This window comes from Camellia sinensis, chromosome 4 (assembly GCF_055761805.1).
Source record: "Camellia sinensis isolate YWXY chromosome 4, ASM5576180v1, whole genome shotgun sequence".
NCBI classification, from domain to species: Eukaryota; Viridiplantae; Streptophyta; class Magnoliopsida; order Ericales; family Theaceae; genus Camellia; species Camellia sinensis.
Genome location: NC_138964.1, coordinates 10,227,473 through 10,244,884, shown reverse-complemented (window position 1 = coordinate 10,244,884; position 17,412 = coordinate 10,227,473). Strand labels below are relative to the sequence as shown.

At 31.6% G+C, this 17,412-nt stretch overlaps 1 protein-coding gene and 1 long non-coding RNA gene across 2 annotated transcripts; one reads left to right on the top strand and one right to left on the bottom strand.

Moving 5' to 3' along the window:
- Positions 1-865: 865 nt before the first annotated feature.
- LOC145789221 (trimethyltridecatetraene synthase-like) lies at positions 866-4,064 on the bottom strand. Its single transcript, XM_082924225.1, has 2 exons — positions 3,026-4,064; positions 866-1,609 (listed from the first exon to the last, which is right to left on the bottom strand). The coding sequence occupies exons 1-2, from the start codon at positions 3,929-3,931 to the stop codon at positions 986-988; spliced, it is 1,530 nt and encodes a 509-aa protein (XP_082780351.1). The 5' UTR covers positions 3,932-4,064; the 3' UTR covers positions 866-985.
- Positions 4,065-13,393: 9,329 nt separating this feature from the next.
- LOC145823257 (uncharacterized) lies at positions 13,394-14,109 on the top strand. The gene is made up of 2 exons (XR_014365527.1): positions 13,394-13,528; positions 13,620-14,109. It is a non-coding gene; the product is annotated as an uncharacterized LOC145823257 (long non-coding RNA).
- Positions 14,110-17,412: the final 3,303 nt, after the last annotated feature.

The following is a 17,412-nucleotide window of genomic DNA, read 5'->3' as shown; positions in this document are numbered from 1 at the left end:
ATCCAGGCCCAGGCTCAATCCAAACCCACTCATAATAACGCTTGGGTCGCGGGCTTAGGGCCGCAGACTGAGCCTAGTCATTAAAATCGCTTTCCTAAACTGACTTCTATCGTGCCTGTAGCTAGTGGCGGAGGCATAGAGGGATCAGGCGGGTCACGTGCCCCCTTGGGTTTTGGAATATACATATTTTTTTTGATAAACATAAAGAAAATATTTTAAATAAAAAAAATTATAAAATATTATTTAGAGTGAAATTTGAATGATATTTTTTAAATTATGAGAATAATAATAGTTGTTTTTTTATTGAAAATAAACATATTACGGTATGTCATATTATTATCTATGAAAATTTCAATACAATGATGATGTCTATCATTATTAACATGCAAATATAATTAATCTCAATGAAGATATGAAATTTATTGAATTATTAATTACATTTGACATGTGAGGTTCATCTTCTATATATTTCTTTAATATTGGTTAATGATATCATATGTCAATTATGACGTGGTATTACTATTATATTGAAATTTTATTGAAATTTTTTTATAAAAAATTACTTTATCATCATATATTTTATTTTAAAACTCATATCCATGACTTTATATATATATATATATATATTATCCATGATATATTAGTTACAAATAATATATATATATATATATATATATATTTATTTATTTTTCTTGAAGTTAATCGTAAAAATTTATGTAAAATATTTTTGTAAAAATTTTCATTGTTGTGATTAATAAATATCCCCTCTAATTTAATTTCTTAATTTCGCCACTATCTGCAATGCTGAATTCATGCACAGCAACTCATTAGAATTTAAAATACTCCCTTTTCACACACTCAATAGTAATTTCCACAATTTTGTGACTAGAAAAGTTCAAAGATTAATTTCCACAAGACATAGGATTATTGTAGTAATACAACATTGAACAACCAACATGACATGTTAGTTTCAATATTTTTCTAACTAATAAAGGCGACCTGAGAGCCGAGGCTCCACAACTGCAACAAGTGGAGTTTTTCTAAGTGTGGTCAGTCCAAACACTTCCTCCATACCCAAATCTTCTGTCTTCAAATTATCCGGTAATTTCCAACTAAATCCATGCAACATGTTCGCCAAGCTTGACCGAATCATTTTAAGTCCAAGACTATAACCAGGGCACATCCTCCTCCCCGACCCAAATGGCAACAACTCAAAACTCTGTCCCCTCACATCAATTTCTTTCCCTAAAAACCTTTCAGGGCAAAACTCCTCCGGTGCATCCCATATTGTAGGGTCTCTCCCCATACTCCACGTGTTGATGAAGACTCTAGTCCCTTTACGAATGTCATAACCAGCAACTTTGCAATCTTCAAGAGCCAAATGTGGTGCGAGTAGTACAACCACTGGGTGTAGCCTCATAGTCTCCTTCACGATCGCATCTAGGTATGGAAGTTGGGGGAAATCTTTCTCTTCTACCCATCTTTCTCTTCCAATCACTCTGTCAAGCTCTTTGGTTGCTTTGTTGATTAGGTCTGTTTTTTTTAAGAGTTCAGACATTGCCCATTCTAGTGTAATTGCTGAGGTATCTGTGCCACCAGCTATTAGGTCCTGTCCATGAAAAAAAAAAAAAAAAATTGCCATGCAAAGCAAAGAAAAAAAGACAATTTCAGTAATTTATGCTAGACAAAGATTATGTTCGCAGGAACAATGGTTTCAAAATTTATAATGATACATGGATGCAACCATCAGCACGCGCCTGTTTTGTTTTGTTTCCAGAATTTTTTTTTTGAAAAAAGTAGAAATTAAATTGGTGAAAAAAATATTATATTCAAAAATAAAATTTTCAAAATATCTTTGTACTGTTTATTTTCATCAAATTATTTTTTTGGTAAATAAAATAAATTATGAAAACAAAACCAAATTTATGAATTTTTTAAATGAAAGTTGAACTGCACATTTTGAGAGGGGAATTCAGCTGAGGAAAAATGAAAAATTACAAGAATGATGCACCCCCATCCCCACTGCCTTCACCTCTACCTTTACCTCTACCTCCACAAGCGCTTATAGCTGCAAATGAAACGAACTGTTTACGAAAAAACTCGGCTTGTTAAGAGCTCAACTCGATTCATTCAGTAAACAAGTCAAACTCGAGCTCGAATAAATTCAGCTTGTCAAGTTCGGCTGGTTTATTTTTATTTAAGTTATATAATAAATATATTATTTACTATATTATACATAACATATATAATTATTTATATATTAAATAATAGTATAAATATATTTATTTATAATATATAAATATATAAAAATAATAATATAAATACATTATCTATATATTAAATAATATAAATAATATTTAAAAAATCTTATCCAGCCGAATCGAGTTGAGTTCAAATTTTATTAATATTAACGAGTCGAGCCGGACTCAAACCCACTTAGTTATCAAGTTGAGCTCGCACTCAATAAACAAGCTCGATAAACAAATTAGTCGAGCTTGAGCTCAGCAAAACCCAGCTCGCCTCATATGTAGCCTACCCTCTATTAGTACCAATACAACAATTAGTATATTAGTTTCAAGGCACAACCAAACAAAAGAAGTTTTTCTTTTACAATATAATATTTTTTGGAAAAAAAATTTGGATGAAAACCATTTTTCGCCAAAACAAACTTAGCATTAAAAGAATTTATAATTTAAATACTCTCTCTGTCCCAAAATAATAGTCTTTTTTTGAAATTCAATTTTTTTTGATAGTACAATTATTAAACTTTAAAAATATTACTTTTTCAAAATTACCCTTTAATAGTATATTTTTTTTAGTAATATCAATTGTCATAATTGTAATTTTTGTGTTGTTAATCAATTTAAAATAAGGACAAAATAAAAAATTCAAATTATTTTAATTTTTAATTTTTGAAAAAAGAATAATATTATAAGATAATGAAAAATGAAATAAGAGACCTAACAAATGGTACATTTGACAATTGAAAAAAAAAAAAAAAAAAGGAGGAAAGAATCAATCATACCAATATAAAGGCCTTGACACTATCACCATTGAGCTTAATCTCAAGGTTCGGATCATCAAGAAGCTGCAATAGCACATCCACCATGTCCTTTGCCACAAAATCCTTCTCTTCCTCCTTCCTCGCGATGTGTTCACCGAGCACGAGGTCATGAAACCTCTCAAATTTCTTACTCAAAGCCTTCATTTGCTTCACGTATCCTTGTAAGTCTAAGAAGTCGATCCATGGTATCCAATCTCCAACATTCACGACACCATTAAGAAAGAACAACTCATCCAACATCTCCTGAAATTCTTCAACTCTCAAAACAGATTTCTCACGCAAGGATTCACTAATGTACTTTTTACCTAGTACAATTCTACTCATAACACTTAGTGTCATGTGTGAAATATGACCTCTAAGCATAATAGGCTTTCCTGACAAGGCAAAGAGTTGGGATATGAAGGCTTGCCTCTCCTCCACGCGAATATATTCGTAGGACTCGAGCCTTTTCGCGCTAAATAGCTCAGTGAGGAAAATTTTACGCCCTTGGCGCCAATATGGTCCGTAGGGAGACCATGTTATGTTGGAATAGTTATAAGTAGTGTACTTGCCAGCAGCGATTGCAGGGCGAGAGGCGAAGATATGATCATGTGTCTTTAGGAATTGCTTGGCCATTTCAGCAGATGAGGCAACCACAACTGAGTAAGAGCCGAATTTAAGTTGCATTAGGTGCCCATATTTTTGGGATAATTTGTGGAGGGATTGGTGTGGGAGGGGACTGATGAGGTTTAGGTTGCCAATGATCGGCCATGGTTTAGGACCCGGTGGAGAGGTGCCTTGGTGATGGCGATAATTGAAGACTTTTGAGAGAATGGCCAATGTTACTAGCCATGCCATGGCTAAAACAATCCAAGAATGAGTCTCCATTGTGTGGTTGTGAGTTTGGAGGAAGATGAGGGAGATGGGTATTTATAACAATACCACTACATCTACGGTATTTATTTAACCCGAATTCATCCGAATGAGAAGAGACTCATTCAGGCGAATTTAAACTAAATAAATTTGATGGACGAATAATTAATCTCTTTATAAATTGAAACGAAGTTGGTGAAATTTCACTTTCACCTTGTTATAATTGACATGATCCATTGAATATCACATAATGAAAAAAATAATAATTTTTATAACGTAAGAATTAATTTTGAAAAAAAAGTAATGCTATATAAAATAAAATAAAATAAAAATTATATATAAACATTTGGTTCATTATGGTCCTTTAATTTCAAAACAAAACATCATTAAAAATAAATTTATTTTTAATAATGGTAATGCCATATTGTTCTTGTCAAATTTTTTTTTATGAATTTTATGTAAAAAATGTAATAATAATAAAATAATTAGATTTGTATTATATATCTCACTATCATAGAAAAAACGTATGATCGAATGAAGATTATGGATGGAATAAAATAAAATATTTTTAAAGTAAAAGAATGGATTTAGAAAACTAGTAAACAAGTCAAGTGTAATTTTATCTGTTCAAAATATATCTATTTGTCAATTTGTCTAAACATTCATTTATATGTACACATGCCACTTATATGTTCAATTATCTATTTAAATCTTACCTATTTGTACACATTTCACTTATCAATTCACATATTTATTCAACGTCACCTATCTGTCCATCTCACTATCGGCCACAAACAACATTTCTGGGCCACTTTTCAGTGCCTTTTCAACCTGTGTCATTATCACGAAAAAAAAATTAAACCTTAGACCAAATAACATATAACCCCATAGAAATGAATTTTTCACCAATTAACCCTTTAAAAATACCTAAAGTATGGATACCTAAAAGTATCGATGGATACCCAATAATTAGGTATAGATGGATACCTAATTATTTTAAACAATACCTAAACAATACTTTTAGGTATCCATCTATACTTTAGATATTTTAATTAACAACACTTTTAGGTATCCATCTACGTTTAGGTATCCATCTATACCTAACAATACCTAATTATTTTAATTAACAAGATGTATTGTTAATTAGGTATTGTTTTCGTTGGATTAAATTTCTTAGGTATTGTTTAAAAGTATTAGGTATTTTAATTAGGTATTGTTAACTTGTGTTAAACAAGTTTAAAACAAATGTATATTGTTGATTACACTTGCTTTCACGCAAGATGTACAACACTTTTAAATTTCTTAACATCTATTCTAAAAGCATACACTAACAAAATCTTTTTAAAATTATGAAAATGTAAATTCTAACAACATTTTGTATATATAGGGCTAATTTCCAACAACCTCCTTTAAGATTTTTGACAAATTCACAAGAGATTATTTTATTTTTACCCTTATATTTTTACATGATTTTCAAGGACTCCTCAGACTACTCTCATTTTCACCCATACCCCCATACTATTTAAGTTACTATCAATTTTGTCCCTGTTGTCACATTTGAAATAGAAAAAGTTAAAAAAAAAATTACATTTTGGCCTCAAATTTCAAAAGAAAAATTCAGACCCACCATTTCCTACTAGCAAATCAACACCATCAACCACCACTTCAAACCCTTCTATCTCTTTTGTCACACCTCCGTTTCGCCACATTTTTACGTCGTTGGATTCTACTCACAATTTAGTTTTCGTATCACATCTCACACGTCTCGTTCTTCCTCATTTGCATACTATCAGAGCTCTGAAAGTTGATAATAAGACTTTTCTTCTCATTTTTTACTTTTCTTCGAGGTATCTTTCGGATTTCATATCTTTCTCGATTCTTGACGGTTCTCTTTTTGCATACTACTTTATTCTTTCGCCGTTCTCTTCACCTTACTTTCTTTTTCGCCTTACACTGCCTCGCTTTTTCACCTCTTCGTGTGATTTTGGTATGTCGAAAGTTGTTCAAAAACTAATTTTGAAAACTTCAAAACATTCATCTTTTATTTCTTTTTTCTCCATATTTCTCATTCTTCTTCTTCTTCTTCTTCTTCTTCTTCTTCTTCTTCACTTATAACATGATGTGAAACATGGTTCTAGGTGGTAACGAAATTGGTAATTGTGGTGGTGGTGGTGGTCCGACGATGGTGGTGGGTTTGATGTTATAAGGTGGTGGTGATGGTAATGCTCATAGTGGCGGTAATGGAACTTGGTTGTGAAAAAAGTGGGTTTGGTGTTGTAAGGTGGTAGTGATGGTAATGCTCATGGTGACGATAATGGAGTTTGGTGACGGGGAAGTTGGTGGTTCGAGTGGTGATGTTGGTGAAGTTGATGAAGGTGATAAATTTGATGAAGAGATATATAAATCATGTTTATATATATATATATACATACATACATATCAATAATCTATCTCCATAGCAACCCTGTTGAAATTGAATAGCTCCATGATTTTCTTCTTCTTTTCTTCTTCTCCAAAATTCTTCATTGTTATCATGATCCAAAAACACCCATTATCATCATGTAGCCTCTTCCGATTATGAACCAAGACAGATACAGTAAAAAACAAGTTGATCGCTTGATCCCTTTCAAACCCATTTTCATTTTGTCTTGATTTCGTCACCTTTCCCTCATACTCCTCTGCAACCAACAAAGCAATATATGTCATCCCTCTTTCTCTCTCTTTCTGTATCTCTCTCTCTCTCTCTCTAGATCTCTTTGTGGTGGAAAATATGATATTGTGATTATTGACTTGTGTTTTCTCTCATCTTTCTCACTAAAGTAAAGAAAAAGCTTAGATGTATAATTGAAGAAGAAGAAGAAGAAGAAGAAGAAAAAGACGAAGACGAAGAAGAAGAAGATGCTACCCGAACCACCAACTTCACCGCCACTAAACTACATTACTGCCACCATTGCTATCACCAATTTCGTTACCACCTAGAATCATGTTCCACATCATGTTATAAGTGAAGAAAAAGAAGAAGAAGAAGAAGAAGAAGAAGAAGAAGAAGAAGAAGAAGAAGAAGAAGAATGAGGATATGAAGGAGAAATAAACAAAATATAAATGTTTTGAAATTTTCAAAATTAATTTTTGTACTTTCGACATACCAAAATTGTCCATTACACGAAGAAGTGAGAAAGCGAGGTAGTGTAAGGCAAAGTAGGAAGTGAGGTGAAGAGAATAGCGAAAGAATGAAATAGAACCGTCAAGAATCGAGAAAGATATGAAATCCGAAAGACGGCTCGAAGAAAAGTTGAAAACGAGAAGAAAAGTCTTATTTTTTTATTAACTTTCGGAGCTCCGATAGTATGCAAATAGAGGAAGAACGAGACGTGTGAGATATGATACAAAAACTAGACCGTGAGTTGAATCCAACGACGTAAAAATAAGGCAAAACAGAGTTATGATGAAGGAGATAGAAGGGCTTGAAGTGGTGATTGGTGGTGGTGGTTTGCTGGTAAGAAATGGTGGGTTTGCAACTTTCTTTTGAAATTTGGGAACAAAATAAATTTTTTTTTAATTTTTTCCATTTCAAATGTGATGGTAGGGGCAAAATTGATAGTAACTTAAATTGTATGGAGGTACTCGTGAAAATAAGAGTAGTCTAAGAGGTCATTGAAAATCGTGTAAAAGTATAAGGATAAAAATGAAATAATCTCAATTCACAGGCTGGTATTTTTTTTTTGGGGGGGCTATAATAATTTTAAAATTTTAAAAATATCTTTATTGTTTATTTTTGTCAAGTTAGCTTTTATTTTTTTATATAAAAAAATTCTAAAAATAAAATAAAATAGAGCCATTTGGTTTTCAAAATCCTTTTTCAGAAAATTTTTCCAAAAATTTAAAACATAATTTGGTGAAAAAAATGAAAAATATTGATAATTTTCATATAATTTTAATTTAAAACATCCAAAAGAGTTGGTCTGGTGGTCAAGGTCTGAGACCTAAAATTATGCTTCTTTCAAAATTTCAAGTTTGAAATCTCTTAAGTGAACACTTTCTTAGGGTTAATTTATATGGAACTTTGTCTCGACTTTAATGAAGCCCCCTATCAATGAACAGTGCAATTAGTCTTTTGAATCAGTTAATCCAATAAAGTTGACATCAAATTTTTAAAAAGAAAAATTTATTTCTTAAAATTCTAACAAAAACTATTCATAATTTTTTTTTTTTTTAAATGTACCTAATTAGATATACTTAAAAGGGCAAATTATACTAGTAGTTCCTATAGTTTGGAATTCATGTCATTTTGGTTTCTGACCTTTCAATTGTAACACATTTGATTCTGAATTTTGAATCTTGTTTCAAATGAGGACAATTGAAGATAGCATTGTTCAATTTCAAGGGCAAAGTCATCAATTCGATAAAACATAAACTAATTTGACAAAAATAAATGTCAAAAAAATATTTTCTACTCACCAAAGATAAAATTATGTAAAATTGATAAATCTTTTTGACATTTATTTTTATTTTTTTACCAAATTAATTTTTATTATATGTTTAGATGCTGATCATGTAATGAGTGGTTGCACTACAAGAAAATGCATTTTTGCCGACCATTTTTGGCTACCAAAAATAATTTAGTCGCCAAAAGTCACGGAATTGGCTACCAAAAATAATATTAGTCGGCAAAAGTCAACTTTTTAGCTACTAATTTTTTTTAGTAGGGGAATGTTGATTATTGGCGACTAAAAAAAATTTAGTAGCTAAAAATATTACAATTGGCGACTAAAAAAATTTTTAGTAGCTAAACATATCACAATGGGCGACTAAAAGGAAATTTAGTAGCCGTAGAGGTACCTTTAGCTACTAAATTATTTGGTAGCCGAATGAAAATAAAAAAATTAATTTTTAATCTTTGCCGACCAAAATTTTGGTCTCCAAATGTTAACTTTCAGCGACAAAAGACCTTGTAGTCGCCAAAGACCTACCTTTGGCTACTAAATTATTTGGTAGCCGAATGAAAATAAAAAAAATAATTATAAATCTTTGCCGACCAAAATTTTGGTCGCCAAATGTTAACTTTCGGCGACAAAATTCCTTGTAGTCGCCAAAGACCTACCTTTGGCTACTAAATTATTTGGTAGCCGAATGAAAATAAAAAAAATAATTATAAATCTTTGCCGACCAAGATTTTGGTCGCCAAATGTTCACTTTCGGCGACAAAATTCCTTGTAGTCGCCAAAGACCTACCTTTGGCTACTAAATTATTTGGTAGCCGAATGAAAATAAAAAAAATAATTTTAAATCTTTGCCGACCAAGATTTTGGTCGCCAAATGTTAACTTTCGGCGACAAAATTCCTTGTAGTCGCCAAAGACCTACCTTTGGCTACTACATTTTTTGGTAGCCGAATGAAAATAAAAAAATTAACAAAATAGTTATTTTATTTTATTAATAACAATACCATTAGTCTCCACTTGAAAATTTGACTAAACAAAATAGTTATTTTTATTTTTGTTTTTATTTTTATTTTTAGGTTGTACACCCACCATCCAAAATTATTAATATCTTATTTTATTTTTTATTATCTCAAAATATTAATTTAAAAAAAATAATTATTAAAATAATATGAATTTCTTATTTTGTCCTTTTTTTAAATCCATTAATAATACAAAAAGTACAATTATGACAATTGATATTTCTACAAAAATATACTATCAAAAGGTAATTTTGAAAAATTAATATTTTTAAAATGTAATAATTGTATTATAAAAAGAAATTAAATTATGAAAATAGATTATTATTTTTAGATGGAAGAAGTAGTCGGCTTTCATTTGAGGGTTGAACACATCTTTTAATAATTGGGCCCTCGCGCGAAAGGTATGCTAAAATGGCCAACTTGTTATTGGCTGTTTGTCGATAGTTTTACATTGCAAAAATTTAAAGGCATAGTTACAGGTCAGTCTGATGAATTTAATTTTTAATAATAAATTTATTATTTTTAAAAAGTACAATTAAACTATTTATACTTTTTACATCATCATATTTCAATAACACTAATAAATTAAGAATAAATCAAAATTCACAAATAAAAGACAAAATATCCCAATTATTTATCATTTTAATAAATTTTTCAATATTATTACCAGTACTAATGAAATAATCATTTTACAGACACAAAACATATATTTAAAAAGTTTTAAAAAAATTTCATTATCAAAACGAGGGCTAAGTGTGTAAAAAAAATTCACTCATGACTTATGAGTAAATAAATCTGATTTGTAAGACTTATTTTTAAATTTATACTTTCTAAATATTTCTAAATTTTGTAATTTTTTTTTCACAAACTGAGTCATAAAACTCCAATAAAGTAAAAAGTATAAACAATAAATAAAATTAAAAAATATTAATTTAACAAGCCTGATCTATTTTTCACATCTCGAAAAAAATTAACAGCAAATATTTTCACAAAATTTTATCTTAATTTGAAATTCCCTCTCAAATTGGGGATTCCCCCCAAAATTTTGCCCTAACCCTTTTCCGTTTCTCATCTCACTCTCACACACAACTCCTTCTCATTCCTCATTACAAGAAAAGTGGGTATATGAGACGGAACTATTTGCGACGGCACACTTGCCGTCTCAAAAAATCAGAGTATTTGTGACGGAACCATTTGCCGTCTCAAAAAAGCAGAGCATTTGCGACGGCACTATTTGCCGTCTCAAAAAATGAGAGCATTTGCGACGGTATGGAATTATTGTATTTTTTTTTTGTATTTTTGGTATTTAGTGAATTTTTAAAAGATTTTTTTTACAAATTTTTAAATTTTTAGGTGCATTTATGTTAGGTGTGTCTAAAAATTTTAAAAAATACTTAAAATATTAAAAAAATTCAGTAAAAACAATATAACACGAAAAACAATAAGTATAATTTTCTCAAAAGAGTTTTTGGAAAACTCTAACCTAGCATAGTGATTGTGGTTTTGAGATAGTTTCATATATATACAGTCACAAAATGGTTTGAATAAATTCAACAGTATTTTTCTGTCGCAAAAGAAATTAAAAAAAAACAATGTCGTCTTACTCTTTTCATATAACATTTCTCTTTTCATTCATTTTTTAATCTTCCTGTCTCTCTGTCTCTATCTCTCTCTCTCTTCTCTTTATCTCTTTCACTTATCACTCTTCTTTCTATGTCTGCCTGTTTGTCTCTCTCATTTTCTCTCTGTGTCTCTCGCCTATCTCTCTTCTCTCTATCTCTCTCATCTGTTTTCTCTCTCTGTGTCTCTCGCCTATCTCTCTTTGTCTATTTCTCTCTTACTATGTTCGTCTTGCTCACTCTCTTACTCTCATCTTCTCTATTTATCGAGCTCCTTCTCGATTTATCGATCCACTATAAGAAAATACACTTTTAGCAACCACTTTGTCTATCTCTCTCTCTCGCTCATCACTCTATTTTTGTCTCTCTCTCTCTCTCTTTCTATCTCTCTTCTTTCTCTGTCTGTTTGTCTATCTGTCTGTGTGTCTTTCGTTCATCTTTCTTCTCTGTATCTCTCTCATTTGTCTTCTCTTTATGTCTCTATTTTTTCTGTTCTCTCTCTCGTTCATCTCTTTTCGTTCTCTTTCTATATATCTCTCTCATCGCTTGTTTCTCTCTATTTTTCTATATGTCTCTCTCTATCTCTTTCTCTCTCTGTCTCTCTGTCTGTCTCTCTCTCTATATCTCTTTCTCTCTTTATCTCTCTCTCACTTATCATTCTTCTCTCTTTCTTTCTCTCTCTGTGTCTGTTTGTCTGTCTCTCACTCTTCTCTCTCTCTCTCTCTTTCTATGTGTCTATCTGTCTGTTTATCTCTCTCTCCCATTGTGTTCACATTGCTCACTCTCTCCCTCATCTCTATGTCTCTCTGTGTTTCTCACTCATCTATCTCTTCTTTCATCTCTTTTCTCATCTCTTTTCTCTCTTTGTCTCTCGCTCATCTCTCTTCTCTTTATCTCTCTCGCTCATCTCTCTTCTCTCTATCTTTGTGTCTCTCTGTCTATCACTCTCTCCCTCATCTCTGTGTCTCTCTGTCTATCACTCTCTCTCACCACCCATCTCTTCTATCACCTTCACCACTACTGCAAACACCATTCCACCACCACTATTACTTCTACTGTCGCTACTTCACCTCTACGACTACCATTACTACTACTATCGCCACCACTCTACTACCACCACTACTACTACTACTGCTACTATTACTACCATTACCTCTCTTTCACCCCTGCCACTCCATTTACACTACCACTAAAATATATATTAGTGAAAAATATTTTTCACTAAAATATATATTACCCTTACTTCTACAAAATAAAAAATAATAATATTTTTTTTCATTAAAATAAAAATGAAACAAATAAATTTTCAATCTTAATAACTAAAAAAAAAAAAATTAAAAAAAATTCATTAACTACAAAAAATATATATATTTTAACAAAAAATAAATTTATTTAATTATTTTTTTATTTTTCATCCCCGCCCCTAACTTGATTTCCATTCCCGCTTCCACACCCCCTCCCAAAAAAAAAAATCCTAATCTGAAACCCAAAAAATCCCTAATCTCTTCTTCCCTCTCTCTCTCTCTCTCTCTCTTCAACACAGGTATGTAAATATCTCTCTCTCTCTCTCTCTCTCTCTGTAATGGGTCTTGATCCCTCTTTGATTTTAATGATTTAAGTGCAGAGTGGGTTTCTGCAAGATTGCAACTGGTTTTGTATCCGGATCGAAAATGCTCTGAATGTGCTCCCTTCGAACTCGCACTCGCTAGGTTTGATTTCTGCATCTCCCCTTCTCTCTTTGATTTTGGTTTTACCCTAATGACAGTGAGTCTTCGCTTTCCTTTTGTAGATCAGTTTATTACTTCTTTTAATTAATTTCAATAAATTTCTTGATTTCTAATTTCGTAGATCGGTTTATTGCATTCCAGTTTATTCCCACTTGAAGGTTTGATGTTTATATAACATTTACTCTTGAGGTTTCAATTTGAAGTCACCTCTACTCTGTTTTATTTGCTTCCTCTGATGAAAATTGAGCTATTTCTTTTATGTATATCACTATATGTATGCTTGTGTGTTTTTGTCACTGCTCTAATGCCCTGTTTTGGTTTTTATAGTGAAGTTCTTCATCTTGCTGTTAAATTTGAAGTCACCTCTACATTTTTATGTACTTGGTTAAGTATATACATTTATGTATGTATTTATGGTATTCATGTATATATGTTTTTTTGGTGTTTTTGCATCTTTGTTTTGATTTCCTGTTTTGGGTTATTGGGTTTTTATGTCGTATCTGTAATGGAGGTTTCAATTTAATGAAATTCAAAGATAAGTCAGATTTGTTGAGCAGAGTTGTTGACTGTCTTTGACAATAGGTTTCAATTGTTCTTGCGATCATAAATAAATGTGGTCTCTATCACTTTGTGTTTGATTGCCCCTACTGTTGCGATCTCGAGTTACTTTGCTATTCAATGCTCAAAATCAGCAGTGCTTACCATTCATGTATGTACATTGAAAGACTCATAATGTTTTCAGGCCTCGCCTCTAACAATTGGGGGTCGCCAAGCTGTTGTTGAGGAAAAGAGGACTACAACTCGAGGCAAGTTTTTTGAACTAAAAAAACCCGGGACTTTCATGTACGTTTGTAGTTGGGCCTTAATGATGACAAACTATGCTGTTTTATTTTGCAGTTGGCAGTAGTGCGAGAGGAAGGTACCCTTCGGGGAGGGGTGGATTCCGGAATGACAACTTCAGGAGCCGCGGGAACTTTGGTGGTGGTGGTGGTAGGAGCTTTGGCAGGAACGAGTTCAGAAACCAGGGCGAGTTTTCAGGTCGACCCAAGGGCCCAAGCGGACACAATGGAGAGAATTATCAACGAGTCGATCAGAACGGAAGCGGAAGAGGTGGCCGTCAAGGTGGGATGAATAAGAGTGCTGCTTCTGGGTAAAGGTTAGCGATTATCTTGTCGACAGACAATTTTTGACAGTAAATAAGAGATGTTTATTTTCTGTTCCTTTTTCTTTTTCTTTCTTTCTTTTTTTTTTTTTTTAATTTTATTTTCTTGACTCTAGGATGTAGTTATTTATATTTTTATTATGTTGACCCACTTTTTTTTCATTGTTGGGATCATTGTTAGAGGTTATGATTAAGAGAAAACAAAATCATGATTAGAGATTAAAATGAGTTGGTAAATTTGTTCAGTGCATTGAATGATTCTTCCATAAACAAGACAAAAAATGTGTTTTAATGGATCTTTCTATTCTCTCTCTTGCCCGATGACTGATCACATCCAAAAACAACTCATTTGTACTTATTTTCTTTGATAATAATATGAAAAAGGATGGGGGTGAATCAAAGACCCATAATCCTATGTAGTACATGGTGTCTGGATTCGCGAGTTCAATGTACATACATGAATGGTAAGCACTGCTGTCTGGATTCGCGATCATAAATAAATGTGGTCTCTATCACTTTCTTGATATGTCCACATGAGTACTTTGCTCATCTTGCAGTCTTGTGTTAAAGAAAAGATGGGAGGTGGAGTGGAGGATGCTTCACATAGATATTGAATTATAAATTTTAGATGATATCTGCAAGTAGATTTAGTTTTCTGGGTTATATTACCAAACACATTGTTCTTTAATGTTTCATAGACTTAAGTGCATCATTGATTACCATCATTTTGCAGACTGATACTGTTGTCCTCTATGTGTGTCCACTTCTGTTTTCTCGTGGAAGGTAACTCTGGCTGGGTCTTGAATTTCATTCCTTTCATGTAGCGGTGTTTTGAACTGCTGAAGAGGTACTAAACGATGAGACTTTTTAGTTATATTCTAGAATATACTTACATTGTTTTAACTTTTAAGAATTATCTTATTCTTTCATTTGGGAGAGAGATTTTACATGTAGTACGTTCAAGGCTGAATGGTGGAGAAATGATGGATTCACATTCCTCCTCTCTTGGACAATGCTTGCGTCTAAAATAAATTATTCATTTTATTAAGTAATAAAAGGTTGTCGCCGGATGCAATGGCAAGTACTACTTGCCCCAGCATTGTGGTTCAAGTTCGAGTCATAGAATCAGGAGGAAGATTGTGGAATTTAGACCTAACTATAAGGGTTAATTCTGATATCTGGGCCTTTGGCGAGGACGGTAGGGGATAAGGGGCAAGATTGTAATGATATTGAGTCATGCTAAGTGTGTTGAATTCTACATTGAAAGTCTACATGTGAGGTCTTGGGATATAAATTATTCATTCCTATTTTTTTAATTTTTTTTAGTTGTTGTTGAAACAAATTGCAACAGACTAAAAAAAAAATGACAGATAAAATTCAGAGAAAAATTATTATTGTTATGGTTTACCAACAGAAAAATTATTGAAAGGTGTGCATTATTTGATATTTAATTTTTTTTATATTTGATTTGTTTGGAATTGTAGAGTATAGTGTATTAAATATATTTTGTCATCGTTTGGAATTAATATTTGATTTGTTTGGAATTGTGGAGTATGTCATCGTTTTTCTTACAAGAATTAATTTTTTACTTTGTCAGGAAAGAAGAAGAAAAAGAAGAAACCCCGGTTGCTTTTGAATGGTATATTTGTTGTTTTGTTGTATATCCCTTGAGACATCTCTCAGAGTTAGTTTGTTGGGATTTGGGGAATATATATATCTGTCTCAGTTAATTAGCTTTGTTAGCCTTCATGATGTTACATCATTCTGTTTCACACTTTGGATGCATTTCAGCTGCGGAGATGCAGTGGAAAATGTCTCAAGACCTTGCTGCTGAGAACTATATGATGCCTAGGCCTTGCTGCTTATAATCTGCATTTTTTACACCTTCAAAATATTCTGTAAATGACATTTGATGTAGAATTTTTTGTACAGAGGACATCTTTTTTGTATGATTTTGTGTTTGTATGGAATTGTTATTTTGGGTTGGATTGTATTTGATTTGTATAGAATTTGATGTTAAAAGATCAAATTTTTGTATTGTTGAAACGAAATAGAAATAGATATATGTATTATTTTGTTTAAATACAGGATGCAGGTTGCACAAAATAAATACAGGTTGTGAATAAATTAATTATAATAAAAAAAACACTAAATAAAGTTTTTGGAAATTAAATGTTTAGTAGTGAAAAAAAAAAAGTGAATTTATTAGTGACTGGTAGCTAAAAAGGAAATCAATATTTTTAGTGACTAAATATTTGGTAACCATAAAGAATCCAAAGATTTTTGGTGACTAAAAATTTAGTAAATAATAATAAATGAAGACTTTCGGCTACCAAATGGTTAGTAGCCAAAAGTTTAATAAAATGAAAAATAATATTTTTGGCGACTAAATTCTTTAGTCCCTAAATGTAGTAATGTTGTGACTAAAACTTATTCCCGACAAAAAGTTTTCGTCGCTGAAAATTTAATTTATTTTATTTGAACACTTTTGGCGACTAAATATTTAGTCGCCAAAATATACCCTTTCCCGACTACTCAGAGTTTGGTAGCCGAATGTTCACTTTTGGCGACTAAATATTTAGTCGCCAAAATATACCCTTTCCCGACTACTCAGAGTTTGGTAGCCGAATGTTCACTTTTGGCGACTAATATTTTAGTCGCCAAAAGATAACCTTTGCCGACTAACCAGAGTTTAGTAGCCAAAACGTTCACTTTCAGCGACCAAAAATAGTTTAGTCGCCAATACTATCGCCGACAGGGTATAGGCGACTAGTTTGGCGACAAAATATTTTAGTCGCTAATTGTTTTGGCGACCAAAAATGGGGCTTTTGGCGACCAATATTTTGGTCGCCAAAAGTGACATTTCCTGTAGTGTTGTTAGGATTTTATTGTGTAATCGATATATTTAATATATGAAATATTTTTAGTTTTGAATTTTTGATTTAATGGATTGGTTTAATAATGATATCAAAGTTGTCGCCATATTTGACTTTTGAAAAAATGAAAACTAATTTAATGAAAATAAACAACCCTCATTACATGATCATCATCCAAACGTACATAATAAAAAATAATTTGGTAAAAAAAAATATCTAAAAGATTTATCAATTTTACATAATTTTATCTTTAGTGGGTAGGAATAATTTTTAATAATTAAAAATACTTTTGTGACACTTATTTTTGTCAAATTAGACCTTGTTTCTCAACTATACATTTTAGTCAAAAAATTAAAAAGTCATTATAAGTTGTCACACTACTCTCTCTAGTTTATATTTTATCAAATTGATGATTTTACTCTTGAAATTGAGCAATAGTATCTTCAATTGTCCTGATTTGGAACAAGATTCAAAATTCAGGGCCAAATGTATCACAATTGAAAAGTTAGGGATCAAAGTGATGCAAGGCCCAAATTATAGGGATCATTAGTATAATAGGCCCTACTTAAAAAGTACAATATTTATGATTTTTTTTAAAGAAATTCAACAAATACAAAAATTATTATAAAAAAAAAATTAGTTCATTTTCATA